Raw genomic sequence first — 24,740 nt, 5'->3', positions numbered from 1 at the left:
CATTAAGTCAGTAATAAATCATTAAAATTAATTATCGATCAAGTTATAATTTAAATAAATGAGAGCTTTACCTCTGAATAATGGCACTAGTTTTCCTTTGTAATTTTCAGTTGTAATGCTGCAATGTAGAGTCACTGCTGCTTTTCTGTACGCTTAAATTTTACTATCAACTTTCAAAAATATTCACTCCCATTATTGGTTGTTCATATTAATGCAACTTTTTTCCTGCCTCTCTTCTGTGTTGCTATTGTCAAAAGTTACTTCATTTTTTCCACCACAGGATCGAATCATTAAATATATGGGTATAAGGAAATTCATGAAAGAATTAGCAATCTATTACAGAAATGTGTTGTGCCTGCCAAATGCAGGAGTATTTAGTCGAACAAGGAATCATTTTTCCTATAGCAATAGTTATTCAAAATATCCACTTAGCAGCTGGAATTTTGAATGAAATATTATAATTCTTTTCAACCATCTCACTAGCAACTTGAAAGCTAAATATTTATTTTGGCAGATTACAGCAGTGCTACTTTCTCATGACTCCTTATAAGCCACTTGCTGTACACAGCCGGACTCTGTTCATATTAGCATAGGTTTACTATGTGTACATTAAGATATTTTTCATGCTATACACAGCAAAATCCACACAATGCATTGCCTCAAAATTTATTTTTTGAGAAAATAAATTTTCCTTTTTAAACCAAATAGTTTCTGTTTAAGGAAAATCATTCTGAATGTTGGAATACGTAAAACAATTTACTCAATAGCTATCTCCTGTACTTGGGCTAGCTATCATTAAGCATGCAGCTAAAAGATATTAAAAAAATGTTAATAATTTTAGCGGTGACTTGCACAAACAGCATTGCATTTAACTATGTTAAACACCATATTTTTATACACTTTTTAAAAATTAATTAATCACACACAGGAATAATTTACTTGTTCATTCATTAAATACCTATGACTAACTATATTTAAGAATTATTATCAATAGTAATGTCAAAATTAAAATGGCTATGAAAAATCTACACACTTTGATTTTAAACACTAATTCTAACATTAATAGTGTACAATCCATTGAAAAGAAAATTGATAATGTTGATTCTATAACAATAAGAATTACAATTCAAATATGAATGATTTCGATTATAATAGAATAGTCACTAAGAATCATATCAAGTGACCACTTTCCACAATCAAATTATCATCATGCATCCACTTATTATTACTTGGATTGATTGATTGATTATGCACTGAAATTTGTCCACAATTAAACTTTTGTTGTGTCCCTTCATATTTACTTCATTTTGACCACAGTCACGTAAAATCAAATACTTCATTCCCTCAAGTTTTGGGCATTGAAACCCATTAATGCTAAGTAAAGAATATTATTAACACATCTACATTAAAGAGTTGCCATTAATATTACTGAAATACTATAGCCCTAAAAATGTCTTTAAGGAGAAGAAATTTACAAAAAGAGGGATTTTTAATATTTCACACATTATTGGGCTTCACGTGACTGTAAAAACATAAGAAATTGAAGGCCATTGTCCTAAATCACCATTAACCGCACTGCTAGATGAATATAAAAATGAGTTCCGTACAACCTTTTAACTAAAATGTTCTCAAAATATGTGCAATAACATCATGTCATGGAAAAGTCTATACTGATAGGGCTATATAAAATTAAATAAAAAATTAATGCCTAGCTTTAAAATCTGAGTATTTAAGTTCATGATCTTATGATTTTATAGCATCATCCATTAACACAAAATGGTACCAATACTGATTGTTCATTCATTAAGGAAGCAATTTACATAAAAATTAATCCATAGCAGCCTTGCGGGTGAATGATGCCAAAGATGAAATTTCACTTGGCTCAGTTGGCAGTCTGCTGAATTCTATTTCTTCATTCACACTGCCATGCTGCTCTGTAAGACATAAATGGAGACTATTATTTAGGAGCAGGACTTCAATTAAATGAGTTGATTTTGAGATGCTACATGAATATTCTCAATTATTTTTAGCACCTCATTTTATGAGGCTTGTTCTCAATGAAATGTTAGGTGTATCCACTTTAACAAAAAGTATGCGCCTTACACCCTTGCTTAACACAAACTACATAAACATTTATTATTTAAGAGTTCATCACATAAGATGAAAATATTTCCTGGTCCAACCAATTTCAATTGAACATAATATGCACTCATGGCTTCCAGTATTTCAATTATCTTTTTCATCTGTACCCACTACAATAACAATTTGAATAATTATGCATTTAAATTATTGGTTATACTTGCTGTAGGAGAGAAATATGAGTATGGTAGCCTACCTGTCTTGGAAAGAGTATGGTTTGCAACCATGATGCCACTTATCATAATAACATGAATTGACCCCAGTTTTCCTGAACAAATATATACTAAATTTTAGCTTATCAAGGCTCCTTTTCCCAGGATATTTTATGCCAAATGTGCTGATATGTTGGATTTACCCAGTCTTACTAAAACAAACAATCTATTAGTTACAATTTTAATAATTATATTTAATCTTTAATTTTACACAAAAAAGTTGTACTTATTCTTAAAGCTTCCATGAATTCACTTCGAGGAAGGCTCTATGTTGCTCCAGGAGTAAACATTGAACATGTTTACTTTGTGAACAACAGTTTTGCCCCCAGTCCTGGAGGTATCTTCCAGCTAAAGTAAATTGCATTGCAATTTGGCCACTATAAATGGGAGTCACTGGCTGCCCTGAAATACTCTGATTGGCCTTGTTTGTGTCTGGCTTTCTTCAGACACTCTGATTGGCGGTTCCTTGTTGAGGTTGAATATCCCTTTTCAAAATTGAAAGTAAGGGTTCATCCTCATGGTTGAAATGTTTCAGATTCTTCATTATTTCTACTACTACTCTTATCAGCCTTGGGAAATTGAGATTTTTCTTCAACAGCACTTGAATGCATTTTTGAGAAGAATTTCAAGCAAAGAAGTACTTAAGTTGTTCCAGAAACACCTGAATCGGCAATATCCAGCGAAAAATTCACCTTGGTGGAAAAAATGGCCTGCCCTTCCTGGATGCAATGATGAGCAGGAAACATGATGGCATCCTTGGCCATCAATCAAGCTAATTAATTTTTTCCTTGTTCTTGAGATTAGAGCAAATCGTTGATGTTGAACGATTGTACGAGGTTTGTATAAAAAGTATCACTAACAATTTTTTCCTGATATGTGCATGAAGTGCTGAGTTCAGACAGTCAATTAATGCATGTGCATGATTGCAGATCGAATAGGCATTGATAAGATGACAGTGTGAACCAATATCACTAAAGATTTGGCAATGAGAAAGATCTACGCTGAACTTGTCATAAAGGTCTTAATGAACAACCAAGAGCAGAGTAGAGTGTCTGCTTGCAAAGACCTTCTGAAATGGAATAGGAATAATTTGCCAACACCCTTACAGTCCGAACATGGCACCAGCAGATTGCTATTTCCACAAGTGAAATCCTCCCTCAAAGGAAAATGCCTTCGTGCCATCAAAGAAGCTTACATGCGTACCCTCAAGGACCTTCTGGAATCCACCCACTAGGAAGCCTTCGAGTCATGGAAAAGTCACAGGCAAAAGTGTGTCCACACTCAAGGGATGCACTTAGAAGAATTTTGAGGCTTTGCAGAAACAGCTGAAATAAATAATTTTTCCAGACACTATTCCCAATACTTTTTATACAAACCATGTATGTGTATCATCGATCAGCCATGCTCACACCTCATCCTTGCTGTTCAATGACTTTACTTTTCATTTCTCCAGTTTTTTTCATTCTCTCTTTTGTCTTCTTGTGCCTTTTTCTTAGGAGGCATTTTAAAACTATGCACAAAATATTTAACTTAAAACAAATAATCACAAATAATAAGTATATGTCAGGACACATGTTTGGAAAAATGTGTGATCACTAGCAACACTGAGATGTCAGCAAAATGAGTGCTAAACACAAACTGAAGCAGCAGGTATGCAATCATTCTGGGAATCATTCTCTCCTTGTCAATTATTATGTGAAAAGTTGGTCATTTAGAGCCATAAGTAAAAAAATATTTTTGCTCTTTACGCTAATTACTTGGTATGCAAGGTGCTAGTTTATTGAGGTTCCACTGTACTTCAGTCCATTATGCCTACAGAATCTCAGATGCCAAATTGCTTCCTTCAAAGACAGCCGGGAAAAAGATTTGTGGAGAAGCCTGAAAAAAACATTCTGCATATGCCACCATCCCATATGCAGATGCAATGGCAGAAAAGATAAGCATGCTACTATGAAAGCATAACATGGTAACCAGGTTCTCCAAAAAGAAGAAAATCTTTAAAAACTGAAAGCTCCATTCAATGCAGAATTAAGCATCAAGGCAAACAAAAGATAGCTAAATATTCTACCAAACTTCCCAGGTTTGCGAAGTCTTCCAGTGCCGAAAAAGTTTGGGAAACCCTGATCTAACTGATCACATACCGTATTGACTTCTTCCTCCTAATGATTGCTTGGTGACAAGTATTCCTGAACAATGACCAAGTTTGTCAGTTCGGCTTTTACTTCAAATGGTAATATTCTGTTGCTTGCTCCATGTTACCTATGCTTCTTCCTCCCTTTTTATTCAATATTATCGCAACCCTTTACTGGCTCTCATCCTCTCTGCTGTATATTACTGTATAACTATCAGTAATCCCCATTATCCTTCCATCTCATCTCGAACAGACCTAAAACATCAATATTTCCTATTTCCATCTCTCACTTATATTCTCTAATTTTCCTGTCCTCAACATTGTCCTAACATTCCCAGGTACTATTCTAACTATTATCTCCTGTGCTGCTGCTCCAGTTTTTGCTTTGAAAAATTTCATGAGATGACGATTGCAGAAGCCTTGCCTTCCCCCAGCTGGGAACAATTCTTAGCTGATTACCCTGAGTCTCATTGTTGCCAGGACTTATTTTCCCTATACTCTCCATCATAAAAATCATGGCATGAATAATTGAGATGGTTTCCCATTGCCTTCCTCAATAGACCCACAAAAATATATATGCTATCGATACTAATAATGAAGGAGAATATGAGCTGGTGGGGGCTCAAATGAAGAGAAAACTACATAAGATTATAACATTTAAGTTGGAAGATGTGGGAAAGCTCAGTCATCAGGCTTTAGACTGAGTGATGGAAGAAGACCAGATTGCATGCATTCAACATTCTCAAGGAATTCAGAAGAGGGATTATGTAATGCAATGCACATGGTAATCCTGTGGAGCCTATCAGTCTTTGAGGAGAAAGTTCAGAAAGCAGTGAGTAAGTAGGGGATTGCACATTTAATAGGATATAAGATATGCATCAAGAAGAATTACATGCAACCTTGTTCTCCCAAGCAGTTTGTTTACAAGTATTGCTGCAGTATACATCTTTCATTAAATGGAAAAACTTGAATTTCGTGCGGTCCTAAAATTCTTCGTTTTGGATGGATTAACCCCTAAGGAAATTCATCTTAAGTTAATTAAGTGTGCGGGGACTCTACTCCTTCAACACCAACCTATACAAAGTGGGCATCTGAATTTGAACGTGGTCACACATCCCTTGAAGATGACCCACGTGAAGGTCGGCCAAAACTGCAACCACACCAGAAACCATCAAAAAGGTGCATGATATCGTGTTGGATGATAGTTGGGTGAAAGTGATTGAGATAGCTAAGGTCATGGGGATATTGGAAGAAATGGTGCGAAACATCTTGCAGCACCCCCAGACCTCCATCTGTTCCCAAACTTGAAGAAATTTGACTCTGGGAAGTGCTTTGCATCCAATGATGAAGTTGAGAGGGTCGTAGATGGATATTTTCACAGTCTTCTAGAGTCTCACTTCCAGGAAGGAATACTGATGTTGGAGAAATGCTGGACCAAGTGTGTTGAAGCCAAGGGAGATTATGCAGAAAAATAAAATAATTTTTTACACTGAAAATTGCAGGCTTGTCAGACCGAGAACTTTTCACCTTACCCTCATACGGAAAGATGAGAGAGGTTATTCCTACTTTGATATACGAGGGTAAGCTGAAAAGTAATGCACACATGCTCATAGAGTGTGAACAAAAACTAATATCAAGATCGGGCAAAAAGTACAACTACAATTCATAAGTTTCAAAATCAAACATTTATTTTTCAACTTTGTCACCATTAAGGCTAACACATTTCTCCCAATGTGTAACAAGTTTTTTATTCCGTCACTGAAAAACTCTTCTGACTTTTCTTGGATCCAGGACTTGACAGCTGCCTTCACCTTATCATCCGAGGTGTAATGATTACCCATGAGGTGTCTCTTGAGTTAAGACAAAACATCAGGGGAATAAGGAGGGTGTGGAATCTGTTCAAATTTCAGGTTTCACAGAGCCTCTCCAGTTGCAAGCAAGGCGTACGGATGAACGTTGTCATGCTGCAAGATTATTGACACCAGGCTACCTTTAACATGACCAACTTCTTCCTTGAATATTCCAATATGGTTAGCAATATGCTTTTGAGTGCTTTGCCGGTCATTTTTAACACATTCTACGACGAGTTTGCGATGTTTATCATCTGTGGCAGTGATCGGACATCCGCTGCGTGCTTCATCAACAATTACAGCTTTTATAGGCTTGCAACCACAAAATTTTACAACCCAACGATTTACAGTAGATCTATCAACAGCATCGTCACCATAAAAAGCCTTTAAATGACGACGAATCTCAGTAGGAGACACTTTTTCAGCAGTTAAAAATTCGATAACAGCATGCTGTTTAACTTGCGTTGACATAGTACTAAAAACACATCTCCATGCTTCTGCTTCCCAAAATACAATGGATGAATGAAATGACCACAAACCTGCACATGCATGTTAAGGGGGATTGTTACTTCCACATGCCACCAGTGCTTCTGAAGGGCATTTTGCTTGTGGTCTACAAGCATGTTTGCATTTGTTTTCAGCCTCCCTCATAGGTTCATACTTATTGGTTTTTGAAGTAAAAAGAAGCTACACCAATGAGACTCTTTCAAAAAATTAAACACTGATTATATATTACCTGTCAGTACTTGCATTGGATATATTACAGCTCTATGCTCAACTTGAATACATCCATACTGGGATAAATATAATACTATTCCACAAGATAATATTTTATTTACCATATTTTAAATGGCTAAACTATATTTTTTTAGAATTTTTGAAAGTTTTAATCATAATTAATTAATACACAGCAATATATTTTTATTCTAAAAAAAGCAAATATGCTGTTGCAAATAAATATATTTGATGACCCAGAAATCCTTTACCCAGAGATATTTTTCAAATTAGCCTGCAACTGTACCAATTGGACTAAGTTGGCTGGAAAGAAAGTAGCAACAATATAAGAGATGGGAATGGCCTTGAATGGACTATTTTCATTCCCAAGCCCTGTGAGTACTATCTTCAATAGCTACCATAATACTTTCACATCGGTTTCGAAAATCATGAGCAAATTTTATCACACCAACAGTAGAGTGGGACCTCATTATACAAGCATGATATGTTCCGCGACCTTTCTTGTAAAACTAAACACTCATTTAGTGAATCATTTTTTCCGTTAAAAGAAATATAAAATATAATAATGTGCTCCGTTGCAAAAAAAATGTATGCAAGGTTTATTGAGATAAAATAACTAGACATTATTTAGAATCGTGGTTCACCTTCACCTTTCCTTCTACTGGGATGAAACCACCGCGAAAGTGAATTTGATTCGTAGAAAACATAAAAAATTCAAAATAATTAGTTTATTATTTATGATGCGTTCATAATTCATTTTCGCAAGAAACCTGTTAAAAGAGTCATTGTTTTTACAAACTCTTCAAATTTTTTTATTGGGGTCTTATTGGGGTGATCCTTCTCAATATAAGATTTAACAGCGAATAATAGTCTTCATCTCATCCTCTATCATAGAATGAACTAACCCGGATTAAGAATTAGATTAGTAGAAAATATTAATTTAAGTAATTAGTTTATTATTTATGATAAATAACTCATTCTTTTTTACTATAAAACTGTTGACATACATTCGTTTTTGCAGACTCTTCAAATGTAGTGAAAATGCAACACAGTATTATCATCATATCAATAACAACTACGTTATTAGAGTGATACATCTTAAAGTACAATGCAACAGTTTCCTATGCTTTCAGCATTTCCCCTATTGTACTAGATGATTGTTGCTTTGCTATTACCTCCTCAGACAAACTCTCCTCCACAACTTCTTCCTGTGAAACACAATGCAATTCCATAAGCTCTTTTGTAGTCAGTTCCAGACTATGCTCCTACACAAGCTCATCATTATCATTGTTATCCACATACAGTCCCAGGAACTTGGCCAAAGACAAAATCTTGTTGACTACAGCCCTTATATCAGCTGTTTCAAATCCCTTGAAGTCATTTTTGTCAACGCTCTCTGGCCAAAGCTTCTTCCAAGCAGAAGTGAGAGTTCTCTTGTTAATCCCTTCAAATGCCTATTTGATCATCTTAAGGCAGTCCAGACGTTGAAAGATAGTCTTGAGAATAGTACAAATCGTTGATGTTGACCTATTGTATGTGCGTGATAGATTTTTATGCTGATACCTCTTTCACCCTTTTGAATGATTTCACTTTTCATTTCTACAGTTATTTTCATTCTCTTTTGACTGTCTTCTTATGGCTTTTCCTTTGGGGACATTTTTAAAACTATTCATTAAATATTATTAAACTGAGCTCAAATAGTCACAAATAACATGCCTGAACACAAGTTTGGACAAATATGCGATCACTAGCCACACTGATACTAGTGGAACTTGTGCTAAACACAAACGTAAAAAGCCAGTGCAATCATTCCAGGAATTTCTCTCTCCTTGTCACTTGTGACGTGAAATGTCATTTGTTAAGCGAGTTATTCTTGGGCACAATATATTTGCTTGTAATGCCAATTACTCATTATCTGAGGTGCTCATTACGCTAGGTTCCACTGTAATAGAATGCTGCAGCAGAAAGACCTTACTGTATATACTTTCATGATAATTCCTTAAACAATAGATTTTACCTGATTCAGAGGGCCACTGCTTGTGAGATGGAGCATAGAGCACAAGTAGTGCAAAAATATAAATGTTCCACATTCCATAAACTCCAGTAAAGAATGCAGAGGTGTACTCCAACTGAATATCCTCATCCCATTTCCAATGTCCTTCTGATATCTGAAAAATAATTAAAATAAAATAAACCAGACAAATTTATGGACATTTTCTAACTATCAATAAAGTTTTATTTAACACAGACAATTAAAAGATGATATCTTGAAATATTCTGGTGCTTAATAATTTGGTACTCATTTTAAAAATTGTCCTCAGGTGGTACAGTGAAAATTATATGCGACCATTTAACCACAGCTATTGTGGAAGCAACAATCATAAGTGTATTTGCATTTCTGTTAAAGAACAATTTGACATTGAATTGCGTTTAAGTATCCTATCCAGGGTCAACATAACCACACATTGATGTGATTACACTCATTGAAGCTCAATTTTAAATTTTAACGGTTGTCAAACTCAATCAATGAGTCAAGACAGACTTCATAATTGTTGTTCATATAGTTTTGGAAAGCTAATACAATTTTACATTAAAAAAAAACAGTAATAGTTAAAAATTCTTCAGGTTCATAAAAATATTCCTCAACTTCACCAACTGCCATGTTTCACTTTGCTTTTTAAAATGTAATAGTAGGAAAACCATGACTTCCTTATTCCTACAGTAATAACAGTTTATTTAATGTTCCTTTCATATTTTTTCCTGAAACTGACATGTTATTCTTAAGGTTATTCAAAGGTTATTCTTAAGGGTTTTGGCAGACATATAAGACAAAACTGGGGCAGGAATGAAAATTTAAACCACTTCAAAAGATGATATTTGCTAACCCATCATTTAAATTAACATAAAAATAACAACGATTAATGTTAGTAAAATCTACTTAAAAAGTTAACAACAGTAAATACCTAATAATTATTTGACCGAGATAGTATTAATAATAATTACAGGTATACACTATGAATCTTTTTTTTTCATTTTTCTTTGTTTACTATGGAAAAATAATTTGCATTGCATTAAAACATAATTTCTCAGCAATCAATTTGCAAATTTGCTTAAATATCCCCAGGAAAAATCCCTAACTTTCCATGAAATAGCTTTAACTTTCCTAGTTTTTTCCTGCTCCTGACAACCCTTTTACTTTCAAATTTTTATCTTCATCCTTTAAAAAAATTTCATAAACGGATGAATAAATAGTTAATTTAATCAGAAGTATAAATGGATATTTAGGTTCTGCCCATATGCCACAAAATATTATTGCTATTAAGTGGCAACTCAACATAATCTATTCTTAGTTTAACTGATGGTTTTCACCAAGTTGTGCTAGATGATTACCGCGGCTGTTTGGGTACATTAATAGGTGGCAGTGAAATGAAAACTGAACACCCACCATTACACAGACCGCATGTAAGGTGGCAACACTGTTGCTAAGCAATGATACTGATATTGTTGTGGTAGAAAAACTGCATAGTGATAACTCTCAGGCATATGCACTTTTGAGTTATGTCCTTGGTGTGGGGACTGATCTAATGTTCAGGGAAGCTTCTGCCAAATTTATAAAATATTTCATTGCCTATGAGCCAGCAGACAAAAGAAAAAGTTCCTTATAAATGGAGCCAACAATAACAATCAGCAGTGAAAACTAAAAAACTGTTACTAAGATCCCTTTCCAATCTCACATTAGCTTCTTGTGCTTAAATACGCATATAAATACAGGTAAGGTAATAAAACTTAATATCATAATTTTGGGCTAATTGTTATTATATCAGTTATTGGTAATATGTAACAATTTTCAGCCATCTCACCTTCCTATCATGGTTTTCCATCATTTAAGTTTATCATTTATTATCCAGCTATTTGTTGATACATAAAAATAAAACAACATTCCAAGAAAATATATATCAAAACACAAACAATCATTGCTGTTTGAATTCATCCAAAGAGTAGAAATTATATCAGTTCATCAAATCACCATATAAATAAACATGCCAAACATGAAAAAATAAAGACGTTTAGTGAGAAGCATGCAAGGACATACCTGGCCAAGAATGAACCCAATAACAGTCATTGCAGCACATAACAATGTAGCCAGCATCAAAAACTTGAATCTATAAATTACACCTTCATAGTGTAAACGCCTCAAGCTTGACATGCTAGGCAAAATATTTCGCTTGGCACTGATGTTGCAAAATACTTTTCTTATCATGTAGGATAAGAAAAGGAAGTATATTACTGCTGATACAGCAGCAAGAATGATAAAAGTAAGCTGAAGAAAAGTTAAGGAATTGCTATGATATGCTGGAATCAAAATCATCAAATTGAAACTTTGTGATTACTATGTTATGCCAGTGCCTCCAAACTATTAGGTCTACCAGTTAACATACCAACAAATTCATATTTTGTCTCTCCTCACAAAACACAACCTAACATCCTCTTCTACAGGTATACCATGCCCCTCTTCATCTCTGCATACTTCCTCCCTACCTTTATCCTGTCCAATATCCCTATGCTATTCCTGCCCTTTCCTCATTTGCCTAACATTCTCCCCTCTATTACAGTCTTACACATCCCATTGCTGATCAATAACTTTTCATCCATTTTTCCCACCAACTAATGATTTCTCCCAACAATCCCTTCTGCTTTCCCACCATACCCAGCACTTCTTCGTTTGTTTTCCTTTTCACCCATTTTACCTTCTCCACACCCATATTTCAAAAGCCTCCAATCTACTTCTATCACCCTGCTTTAGTGACCATGTTTCCATGCTGTACATTATGCTCCAAATTAAAGTTTTGATGAGCCTTTTCTTCATGTCCCTATCATCAACTCCCTCCTAGTGAAATACTCTTTGCCTAGTGCAATTCTTTTCCTTACGTCCCTACTAATTTGACCATTTTGGTCCAAAACACTTCCGAGATACGAAAAGTGTTGCACCTGCTTTAGTTTTTGCCCTCCTATTTTAATGCTAAGCTTAGCCTTTCTCTTTCTGGAAAATCACTTAACTTTTGTTTAATTCATATTGATTCTAAACCAATATCTATAGCACTGAATTTCCAATAAACCCAGCAATGCTTGCAACCCCTTGGCTGACTGACAAACTACAGCTAGGCCATCAGCTAACTGAGTTTACAAATTCCTCTCTGACTTTCATCCCTACCTCCTGTTCCTCCCATACCTCTTGAATCATTTCATTCACATATATGTTGGACAACACTGGTGATAATGGGCAAACCCTGCCTTACACCTCTTCTTAACACTGCCCATCCGGACTCTCCATTCCTAACTTGTACTTGAGCAGTCTGAGACATGTGCAGGTTGATGATTAGCCTCCTGTCCCTCCAATCTATTCCTACTTTCTGCAATATACTCATTAGTTTTTCCCAATTCACTCTATTAAATGCTTTTTCAAAATCTACGAAACAGGCAAATACCTCCTGGTTGTATTCTATATTCCTCTCGATTAATAATCTCATTAGTGCAATAGCATTACATGTGCCCCTCACCTTCCTAAATCCAAACTGATCATCCACTAAGTAATCATTTGCCTTGTTCTCCATCCTTTTTTTTGATGATCCTGAGAACAACTTTAGCTCAATCGTAAATCAAACTTATCGTTCTATACTCCTCACATGAATTAGCCTAAACCTTTTTTGGAATAGGAACTAACACATCTCACAAAGTCTTCCGGCCAGATTCCTTCCTCATAGATACTACGAATCAGCCCATATAGCCTCTTTCTCCCACATTTTCCTAAACATTTCAGTAGTTCCCATGAATGTTATCCACCCCCACAGCCTTATTTAGTTTTATCTCCCTTAATGCCCATACTATCTCATCGTCGAGTATGCCTGGACCTAAGCTATCTTCCTCTACGTCATGTTCCTTTCCTATGTCTAACTTTGTTGGCCTAAGTTCTTTACTATACAGTTCTTCCACATATTCCTTCCTTCTCTCTTGGATCTTTTTGTTTCAATTATTATCAATTCAATTGCCTTCCTCAATAGTGTTCTTAATATGACACCACCACTCAATGACCACCCAACTGGGGTAAGATGCCTTTGCAGCCAACTCACTGAGGAACAGACGCTAGGTGGACTACCTTCCGTCTGGCTCCTATCCTTTGACCTATCTAGCATGGGTGATCCTACCAGGAGCAATTATCATTACTCCCTACAACACAGCTCTAGGGGTCATTGCAATGCACAAACCCTTCCACCACATCAAGGTTATAGTCCATGGGAGGGTACCTCCAAATATTAATTATAATTTAAAGCATGCCATATTCAGGCCAGGAGAGGGGTGTAGAAGAATTAATTGAGTCCCCTGAAATTTTCCAATAATAGCACTAAAGCAGATATTTTTATTCATGTTTTCAGCATAGGAATATATTTGCAAAAATAGTAATGGCAAACAAAGCAAATGTTTTAAAGTATAACCTTATTACATTGTCCATTTTAATGAGGAACTTGAAGGAAAATTGAATCCTTACTACTTGGCCCAAGCCTCCAGTTAAAATTTCTTTATCCATTACTTAAATGATAATGATTTTGATTTTTGACATTTCTCTAATTTCAATTCCCAGGAAGAGATTAATGGAAACCTATTTGAGTACTGTATTTTTGTAAGTTTTACCTTAAGAAAGTCCAACTAAGGACTTTCATGCAGGGCATAACCTAGATTTTCTGATAATTATTACATGTAACTCCATCTTAAATTGACTCATTCCTCTGAATGAACATTTAGCTCATGACCTCAGTCAAGCGGCTGATAACATCACACTATTACGCTTGAGATTTTGCCTGAGTGCTCTTCCCAGAGAATGCCCTCTAGCTGATGAGGCAGTGTTATGAGAAGACCCAAGTGCCAGATATCTCATGACATTTGACTCACATATAATCGAATTCCAGCTCAGGGAGTCACCAAATGAGCATGAGCTGCTGAATAGACATAGGATGCCAGCATCTGACCTCAATCAATAACTGAATACCCTCTTCTAACAGTCGAACACGAGTGAAAAACTGGGAATGGCATCAGGTCTCAATATGAAGACTTATTAGTGGTATTATCTTTATTGTATGAGGGTGGTCTGAAATGTTCTTGGATTCGCCCATAGATGGGATCACTATTCACATGATTTTTTCTTTCATATTCAAACAACCGTGAGTAGATGCCACATGAAATAACAAGCCATTCCATCCAGCAGTTTGCAGTAATCAGTCATTTGAATCAGTTGTGGTGCATGTGCAATTAGAAATAGGATAAAATTGAATATCGTGCACTGATAAAATTCTTTATAAAAGGTTTAATGCCAACCAAAATTCATCTGAGGATTGTAAATGTGTATGCGGTCTCTTCTCCTTCAATTTCCACCATGACAGATGGATGGCTGAGTGTAAACTTGGCCATGAAAGCCTCCAAGATGATCCACATGAAGGATGTCAGAAAAGTACAACCACACCAGAAATCATCAAAAGAGTGTACCATATGATTTGGACGATGTGCATACAAAGGTACATCATACAGTAGGGATATCATAACAATGCATCGGTTATATTTTGCACGAAGAATTATACATGACAATGCTTTGCGCAAGATAGGTGCTGCACATGCTTGCTGTGGATCAAGAATGCTTTTGGATGACACCACCAAAACAGTGCTTGGTGTAATTTATGAAAAACTAGTGATTTCCTGCATATATATAGGGCAATGGATGAAACGTGGATTTGCCATTATAAATAGAATCAAAAGAAGAATCCATGCAGTGGATCCATAGAGTATGGTTCTTCAGTACAGAAGAAAACAAAGATGATGCCATTGCAGGAAGGTCATGGCATAGCTTTTTGGGGATAGCAAAAGGAATTCTATTGATAGACTATCTTGAAAAAGGTAAAACAATAACTGTGGAATACCATTCTAACCTTCTAATGAACTGGATTCATAAATTCGTGAAAGCAGACTCAGCTTGCTGAGTAAAAAAAGAGTTTTCCATCAGGACAATTCACCTTTCCACAAAGTGTCTCGGCGATGGGAAAATTGACAGATTTGAAACATGAAGTGCTGAAACATACACTCTGTTCCCTGGATTTGGCTTCCTCGGACCACTTCCAAAAACTCATGAATTTCCTTCCTGGTCAACATTTTTCATCCAATATAAAATTGTGATTATGGCTGTAGAAGAGTACTTTGCAGCACTTCCAGAAGAACACTACATAAACGGGATAACGGCACTGGAACATCGCTGGTTGAAATATATTAATATTAAAAGCAATTACATTAAAAATATAACTTTTTGAAAACAAAAATTGTAATTTTCATCATCTGGCCAAGAACTTCTCAGATCACCCATTTACCTTATTATAATTATATTATTATATGATACCCTCTCCATGGTTTTCAGTCAATGTGGTGGAAGGGCTTGGCACATTCTAATGACCCTTAGAATTTTAATGAAGGATTCTCAAGAGATTGATATGTAGGAGTCACAAATTACAGCATGTGAGCAAAGGTATCTCAGTGAGACGGCTCAACTCTTTATGTCCATCACGTACTTGATGGTATCTTGGTAAAAATAGTATCGAAGAAGAAAAACATAACCTTCTCTTTTCTCATGATATCATAAAATAAAGTACCTCAAAAAAAACCCTGGATATAAGAGAAACATAAATCCATACAAAGGATACAGCTAGATTAGTTCCAACAGAAGTTACCCATATGGAATAAAATGGGTTTCTCAGTTGGACTCCACGCTCACATATGTCAAATATGAATAATGACAAGCAGCCTACAGCAACAGCACTTAAATTTTTCCAATATGATTTCAGTGTGCTGTGTTCAGAATCATCCTGTAAAACATAAATTCAACATACATACACAAAAATACAATGGAATCCAGATATAGCAAATATAGTATGTACCGTGGAACCTCAATTAACAAGCATAATTTGTTATGGAATCATTCTTGTAAAGTAAAAAACTCATCAAGCAAAACAATTTTTCTCAAATAAATTAACATAAACTATGATTGTGCATTCCATGCAAGTAAATTATGCACAAGGTTTATTCCAATAAAATTATATACGCATTGCTTAGGATCCTGAGTCATCTCCATCATTTCTTCTATTGCGGAATGAAATAACCGGGCATGTTAATTCCATTTATAGAAAAAAAACAAGAATGGAAATAATTAACTTATTATTTCCGATAGATTCCTAATTCATGAATACCTAAAACTTATCTGGAAGCATTTGTTTTTGCTGATGCTTCAAAATTTTGAGAAAATTCAACACAGCATTACCATTTAATAAATTAGCAGCATGCATGGTCACTGCCTTATTTGGTTAATGCTTCTCAGTGTACCATGCAACAGTTTCTCATGACCTCCACATTACATTTGGCTTTCTGTTCTGGGCTTAACACTTCTTTAAGCCTCATTGAGTTTCCGAATGGTAAACAAGCAAGGGTTTCACTTTCAAATTGGCACAAAATTGCAGCAAGAGAATATCTTTCATTGGATTGAGCTGGGCAATGCATTCTCATCTGCAGTTATATAGGTTTACTTGGCCATCTTTTTCCAGAAGAGACCTGCATTGTCACAATTAAAAACCTGTTGTTGCAGATAGCCCTCAGAATCTACAAGCTTCTTGAAGTCATCGATGAAGTTCTCTGCTGCCTTTAAATCTGAACTTTTGCATCACCATGCCTTACAATGTTGGAGATGCTAGTTCTTCTCTAAAGCTTTTCCGACCATCCATGGCTTCCCTTAAATACTTCTTCAGCCGCTAGTGACCCTGGCATTGTCTTAAAATCACACTTTGAGTCACATGAGCTGGTCACGGTTGTCCTTGTTAATAGCATCACATTGCTTTATGTTTATCATTATGAGAAGCAACCTTTCAACATCGTTAAGAATAGGTAACATTGCGTAAATATTCTTGCCACTCTGTTTGAAGCATCAATCTCTTAAGTTTTGTATTTGTTCTTGAGAATAGTGCAAATCACTTATTTCGACCAATTATGTATGGGTGCTAGATCAGCCATGCTCACACCTCATCCTTCTTTTCAATGGTTTTATTTTACATTTCTCCAGTAATTTTTATTCTCTTTCAGTATCTTCTGGTCAATTTTCTTTGCAGACATTTTTAAAACTACACACAAAATATTAACAAAATTGTCAAAGGAAATCACAAATAATAAGTCAGAAAACAAGTTTGGAAAAATATGTGATCACTAGCAACAATAAGATGCTACAACTAGTAAAAGAAAACTGAAGCAGAAGGCAAGCAATCATGCTGGGAATCCCCGTCTCCTTGTCACTCATACATGAATTCATTCTTTTAGAGTAATTATAAAAGATATTTTTGCTTTTTATGCAAATTACTCATTATGTGAGGTGTTTGTTAAGCAAGGCTCCACAATATTGCTCAATAACAGACAACATTATTCATTAAAACTGGCATAATAACCAAATAGATCACAACATATATCACTGATATATCATATCCACTTCAATATATTTAGATTGATTTTAGACACGAAATCTATGAAATAAGAAACCTAATCAAAAGTAATTATTTCATTAACTGTAAGTGGTAAAAAAGGGACTGTGGCAACTGCATCCAGGGCATTGGGGTGAACTTATACATTATAATTTAATATAATATGCCCACAAACAACCTCATATGACCACTATTTATTTTCATTTTTGACCCCTTAAATTGCTGAAATATTAAAAAAATTCTGCAAATTTGAATAAAAATTTTGTGGGCACCAAACCCATTTTTTCATGAAGTAAGGGCATTAAATGTGTTAACAAGATTTACAGGCTTATTGAACACTTTCAACCTACATATTTATCATTGTGGCAGTCTCAAAATACATACAAGCCAAAATAGATGTATATTCTTCAGTTTCAATCAAAGATTACTGTATTTAACAAGTAAAAAGCAAATCGGGCAGGTAAAATTAACTAACTTGAGCTGCTAGGCTCATTTACTGCTTGTAAAATCACAACATTCATCAAATACACACATACCTGAATCTAATGGCATACCCAGCAAAACATGAAAAAAAATTAATTTAAGATTAGTATGTAATCTAAAAACAGATCTAAATTACTATTGATATAATTTATTTTTGTATGCTGAGGCATCTTGATTTTTCAAAGAATAGTAAGAAGACAATTCCACCAAGAAATTTTTTTCCACATTCATAACCTTGGTTTCAACAAATTTTGTCATTCTTGGGTCAAAAAATTTGTTGAATCCTAAGCTGGATGGAAAATAAAATATTTTGGTGGACCTGGTTATATTCTTATTATTCTTTGTAAGAGAGAACTTTCAATAAAAAATCCTGAAATAATTCCCGGATTCACAATAAAGTACATATTAAAAATTTCTTTAAAAATGGTAATTCTACCTAAATTATTTATCAAAATAATTTCACAATTAATCAATAATGTATAAATGGCACAACACTTAAAAATACTGACTATGAATTTGGAAAATAATAGAGATCAAAATTTACTCTATATAATTTTAAGCTCATCATGAAGCTCTAAGAAAAACAACCCTTGGGATGGATGTCATCACTATCACATAATTATTACATAACTCACCATAAGATGCTCCCCAGCAAAAACAAGCCAGAATGAAAGAAGGGAGGCATAGAATATCCCTTGACGAATATCACCCAAGAGCAACATGTATGGCATATCGAAAGTCAGGGTCAGGTATTCCAATGGCACTGAAAACATAATAAGGAGGTCAGATATTATTGCAATATATAATTGACTTTTTCGAGGAAAAGATTGAAATAAAAGACACAATGTTTATTAAAAGTCAGAATTACATCAATAAAAAGTTAAAAATATACTTCAAATGATACATAAAATCAATACTTATAATACTTATCAACATCAGAAATAAATATAGTTTAGCAAAGGCCCATAATTCTCTATGCCTGATGTTCATATTTTGATTAAAAGAAACAACACCATCATAAATTGTGAATTCTTTTTAAATCAAATATTAATACACCTAACCAACTTTCTTAGGGTGGAAGCCAAAGTGAAAATAACAAGATTTAAACGTAATTCCACAATTTATTTGTCTGCAATAAAAACCATCCTGTTGAAATACCTAAGTACAAATGTTCTATAAATTGAACAGCAGGTGATCAATTTTAGGCATATCTGTACTTATGATAAGCATTAGAATTTTTCAAAAGTGTTCCCGTAGAATGTGAAACTATATTAAACTATTAAATAAACTATTTTGAACCAAAAAGGGAATACTTTTGAATGTAATATATTGTCGAACTGTTTTCAACAGGTTGGTTTATTAGGTAAATCATAGACTATGAATGTTTTTGTCTCCGGCGTAACTTTACAGAATTTACACAACATATTGAAATGAAATAAATAACTGTGTGTATGGAATAACAAAGTTACTTATTTCATTTCAATAAACTATGAATTTGAGAAAATATGGAAGAAGCTTTTGGTGCTTCTACAATGGGTTAATATCAGTCCAGATAAAAGACAATATTTTTCGGAGAACGAACTCCACGAGTTTGCATAATTTTATTAAGGGAGGGGGGAGGAAACCCCTTTCCCATTCCTTCCTAGAGTTAATACAGCAGTTTACAACACCCTCCCTCTTACTACTCTTACTCCCCATAACCACCTTTATTCTCCCTCACCCTTTTTGGACATTTATGCCATATTTCACTAGGTATTGTTCTCTGGTACCTAATGATGGCTCAGAGAACAGAAAAATGCATCATAAAAAATCTTTCCACATGGCAAAAAAGTGCAATATTTTTAATCCTCCATTATGGATCCACTTCATCATATCATGACTGGAAATGTGAACCTCCTTTCTACTTAATTGTTCATTTTCCACCTGCTTCTTATCAATCGTATGTAATTTCTCAGATAAGCATGGCAGAGTGCTATATGTGCCACACAAACAAAGTTACAAATGTATTTTGCAAGTAGGAGTACCCATTCTCACCACTTTTTGGGTGGTTAGTGTAGGGATTTTGAAAATTATTTCCTATTAGCTTCAGCCTGGATAATGGGAAGAGCGTTCAATTACAGAATAGGTATTCTGAGGTCAAAATTCCAAGTGATGCCTTTCAAAAACCTCATATAAACAGTCAAGACGCTATATAGAACCGGCACAGGGAAAGGAACTGGCCCCCCCACCCTGATGAGTAAATTTCACTTGCCGTCGGGCTTAGTACTGGATGAACTCGACCATCACCAACCAAACCGACCTTTGGGTAGATTACTGTGTGCTACCCTATATAGTAGAGCTTTGGGGGAAACCTTGGGTGGCTTACAGAAATGAAATGGCTCATTAACCCTGAATATAAATTATATGAGTTTAATGCTGACATAGAGGGAGTAATTCTATCCTGCATTACATTCTCAGGTGGGACTACAATGAAAAGAGAAAAAGACAATTCAAGGTATTCATTTTTCCTCACATACCTGTAATCTGAGGCCACAACAATATAAGAAAGGAAAGAGTTTATAATCGGATGTACATAAGCCTTGACTTGTCTAAGAAGCCATACATTTCAAAATGCATTTTATCAAAAAGGGTAAACATAAATAATGGCTTTTTCATACAAATACAAAAACACTTTCTCTAAACAAACGGGGGATGATGCAATAAAACACATACTTGGTTACATTATGAATAAAGATTTAAAGCAAACTACCAAGTGATACAATTACTCACAATTAAGAAATGTAAGTGAGCCACCAAGAGCCATGAGCATGTACTCTAAAAGAGCAGGTGATCTAGAAAGCTGTGACACTCGGTTCCAGAACCAAATCATTATGGCAACGATGATAGGAAAGAACACCGTTTTCAATGACACCCATACTTTAGTAAATCCTCCATTCTGATTGATCACCTAAAAAGATAAGATTTGATACAGTTATTGCAGTACAAGTCACTTCAACAATATCTATGTACATCTACATTCACCGTACCTTCACTTTTATGTCAAAACTTAATCTCACATTACTGAGCCATAAAGAGCAAAATTCATCTTTTTCTTAATGCCATGTTAAGTACCACTTTCTTAATCTGAACACTGGAAGTCCTTGAGCAGCAAACTTAACTTACAACTGAGGAAGGGTAAAAATAAAATGCCCACTGAAGCAGGGCATGCACGAAAAGCATATTGTGAAAATAGCATTTCAAATTCACAATTTAAAACTCAACAATATGTATTTTGGAATGCAGCACATTTGTAACTCAAGGAACTCCAAACAATGTAAGAAAAGGTAGTAGTAGTAGATTTAGGGGAGGCCACTAACAGCTGTGGATATTTGCACCATTTGGGATGAATGGGAAAGGTGCTGGGGTGGAGAGAAACCCAGCATCGGCATTAGCCTACTCTTATCGAAAGGCACTGAGAGATACACAGCTTTAAGTCCCATTTGACGGATGGCATACTCACTTAAAGTGCTCACCACAAAGCACCTGGATTAGGGATCGGGATACGACTGAAAAAGATCCGCAGTCTCCTGGATTCAAACCATGGCCCTTTGGGTCGGAAGACAGTATGCTAGCCACCACATCATCATGATCCCCATTCAAATATACAAATGGTTTCCACATACCAGTGTTGAGAGCAAAAATTAAGTACCTTACTATGTTTGCTACCCTTGACTACCCCTGGTGGCTATGTGATTATTCAGATACACTTCATATTTTTATTTTATGGGAAGGGACTTAAGTCAATTTGGTAGCATATTCTGACAGTGCTTTTGCCCTTTATTGACATTAGAGCCTAAACATTAAAATGAATGAATGATGGAAGGCATAATAAATGTACACAAAGCTTTCAAATCCTTAGTAGGAAAGTCTGTTCCATGTGTAGTCCTGCATGAAACTAAGCAATGCTACACTTTTATCTGCCTTTTACTACAAAGTTTACCTAGGTTGTTTTCAACTACTTTTCGGTCAGCTCTCACATGGACACATTGGAATCCATGGGACAAGAGTATTCTTGAAAATATGAGCATTTCCATTCTCCAAGCATTAAGAAAAATTATAACCATGAGAGCATAGTTAAGTCAACGTATTAATCTTCCCTTGTTCATTACATTCAATGTTAAAGACTTTACGGTCTAATCAGGGAAAAAGAAATTTTCCGGGTAGGCTGCAAATTTGATGTTTATATTGAGAAAGTATTAAGGACGTCAAAGAATTTTAATACAGTCCAAAAAAGAAAGAAGGATTAGCAACATAATCCTAAATTATAATACCAACCTATGCCTACTCTAACTGCAATATGTATTGTTATTTAGTTAATCTTGTTCACATTGGCTATGATACCCCTTGCCACAGAACTGCTAGGGTGGAGCATATTTTTCCTGACATTGCTCTTTATTTGGTAAAAAGTTTGAGATTTTGGTTGAAATTAACTCCATCCATCTGGTCAAAGACAAAAATTTGGCATTTTTGATGCGATTCCAACTTGGCAGGTTGAACTAGTGGTATTCTCAACAAATCCCATTGAATACATTTTGCAGGTTATAACCAACTAAAGATAACATGGTGACCAGCAATAAGGTTCATTCATTTGTCAAGGTTTTACACTAATATTTTTCCCCAATGTAATCCAAGGGGCACTGCTAAATTATCTGCACAAATAATTCAGAATTTTCCTGTAGCATAGGTATTAAAGGGTAGATAATGAATTAATTAAAGGTTTTCAAATCCTGATCACTCACCCAAATAAAATACCTGCTTACAAGAGAGAGTTAATCTAACTAGTAGTTTTGGAGCTCGGTACTTAAGTTAAAAGTCATTCCTACTATGGAAAATGTATCCACTGTAGTATTCTCTCGCGAAGAAGAAAGCCCCAATGATTATAAACCAGCTATGATTCAGCATGTAGTAGGCAGTTGTTTTGTAGGGTGACAAATAAGCTAAATAACTACATGCATACTCATACAATATACACACATGTGATGCATAATTATTTACTTTCTTGGAGATTAATTATCAATTCAAGAGCTGCTGGTTTTAAATAATCACTAAAATAGTTATTCATAAAAATTCATATTAAGAAAAAACAAATTGTAATTCATTTTTCCTTCTTTAGTGCACTATCTACTTTTCAGTAACACAACAATAACTATCCAAATTCCACAAGTTTTACTGCTCCAAATTCAGGATTTTTTCAAGATTTTCCACGTGCTTAGTTTTCAAGGATTCAAGGATGGCTTGCCACCCTGAATAATGACTATACATGGGACACTTGGCAAAATTAAAGTGGGCTTGTGAATTTTAGAGATGGAAAAAAATATGGAGCAAACAAAAAATCTAATATTCATCCATAATCAAGCGTTAAATTTGAACTGGAACTCTAGAATATTAGACCAACCAAACCAAATCACAGCAATCAATCTAAATATTGGTTTAATGGGTGCAAGTGGAACTAACAAGGAAATTAACATTTTATCAAAAAAGGTACACAGCTAAAAAAAACTGAGCAGCGAATGGCCATAATTAATATCCATAAAGATGCAAGAATGGTTTTGATATAAGGGCAGTGGTGCCAACTGCTATGCTGTAAATTTGCCACTGCATATTTGGGAGGAAAATACAAGAAGAAACCACCATGTGCATGACCAAGTCATCCTTCTTGCCACTCTGGTGTGTGTGTGTGTGTGTGTGTGGGTTGAGCTTTGGCCATTCCTGATCCATTCATCAAAAAGCTTTCGTTGGACAATGTGGAGTTTAATTCAATAAAAAAATTGACAATATAATGACCAATGTGACTAAGTTAAAAATATCTAACCATTAATGATGGGATTTGCTAATTGCAACAATCGTAATTATATATAGATATATCAATTCCATTTCTTCAAGAAAATATTTCACACTTTTGATATTTAATGACAACAGTGGACAATAAAATTTAAAGAACAGTGGTTCATGATCATTCCTAAATTAAGTAGCCAAACATTGATCAGCTATTTTCTTCCTCATTCTCTCTGTTGGTGCACATTTGTACCAATAAAAATATGCTAAGAAAATATCCCAAAAATTAGCATATTTCACCCAAGCATCAATATCAACTTAACCAATTTCATGATTTCTGACCTGTCAATTTTGGCCACAAAACAAATGTTTGGACGACTATCAATTATGAGGCACTCCTGGAACTCAACCAGCTCTGAAACAGGCCCACTGTGAATGATGTTAACATACAGCGAAGCCCAGTAAGTTGTTTTGGGTGATCACGACAGATTGGAGAGTTTTAAAGGGAAATTTTGGGCACTCATAGCAGATTAAAAAATGCTTTAAGTACTGAAGTCTATCGCAACCTGGCATTGTTGGCATTCCTGTCAAATTGCATGTAATTCTGCCAATGCTGCAATCCACTACATTCCCATTCATTGTGCATCCAGACCAGTGACCCAATCCTCCTCATAGCACAACTTAACCAATGACCTTCTACAACTGGGATCAGCAATATGACGAAGGATATCATGCCCAAAGATTGGCCTCTTGAGATTTAAGTATGGAATTTAATTATGAATAAAAAAAAGGACCCTCATTTGGGCATTTGGAATGCAGAATGTAG

At 35.0% G+C, this 24,740-nt stretch overlaps 1 protein-coding gene across 1 annotated transcript in view; it reads right to left on the bottom strand.

The window, feature by feature from the left end:
• Positions 1-487: 487 nt before the first annotated feature.
• wls (Wnt ligand secretion mediator) overlaps positions 488-24,740 on the bottom strand; it is a 35,112-nt gene continuing 10,859 nt past the window's right edge. Inside the window, exons 6-11 of the mRNA XM_071583339.1 lie at positions 20,870-21,047; positions 18,727-18,863; positions 15,803-15,964; positions 11,161-11,388; positions 9,085-9,235; positions 488-1,934 (exon numbers count right to left, since the gene is read on the bottom strand). Of these exons, the coding sequence (XP_071439440.1) occupies positions 1,828-1,934; positions 9,085-9,235; positions 11,161-11,388; positions 15,803-15,964; positions 18,727-18,863; positions 20,870-21,047 (963 nt within the window). The 3' untranslated portion in view covers positions 488-1,827. The remainder of the gene's footprint in view (positions 1,935-9,084; positions 9,236-11,160; positions 11,389-15,802; positions 15,965-18,726; positions 18,864-20,869; positions 21,048-24,740) is intronic.

This window comes from Hetaerina americana, unplaced genomic scaffold (genome assembly GCF_022747635.1).
Source record: "Hetaerina americana unplaced genomic scaffold, ioHetAmer1.1.p SCAF_13, whole genome shotgun sequence".
In the NCBI taxonomy this organism is placed as follows: Eukaryota; Metazoa; Arthropoda; class Insecta; order Odonata; family Calopterygidae; genus Hetaerina; species Hetaerina americana.
Note: the sequence above shows the minus strand (reverse complement) of the source record. Positions and strands in the feature narration are given on the sequence as shown.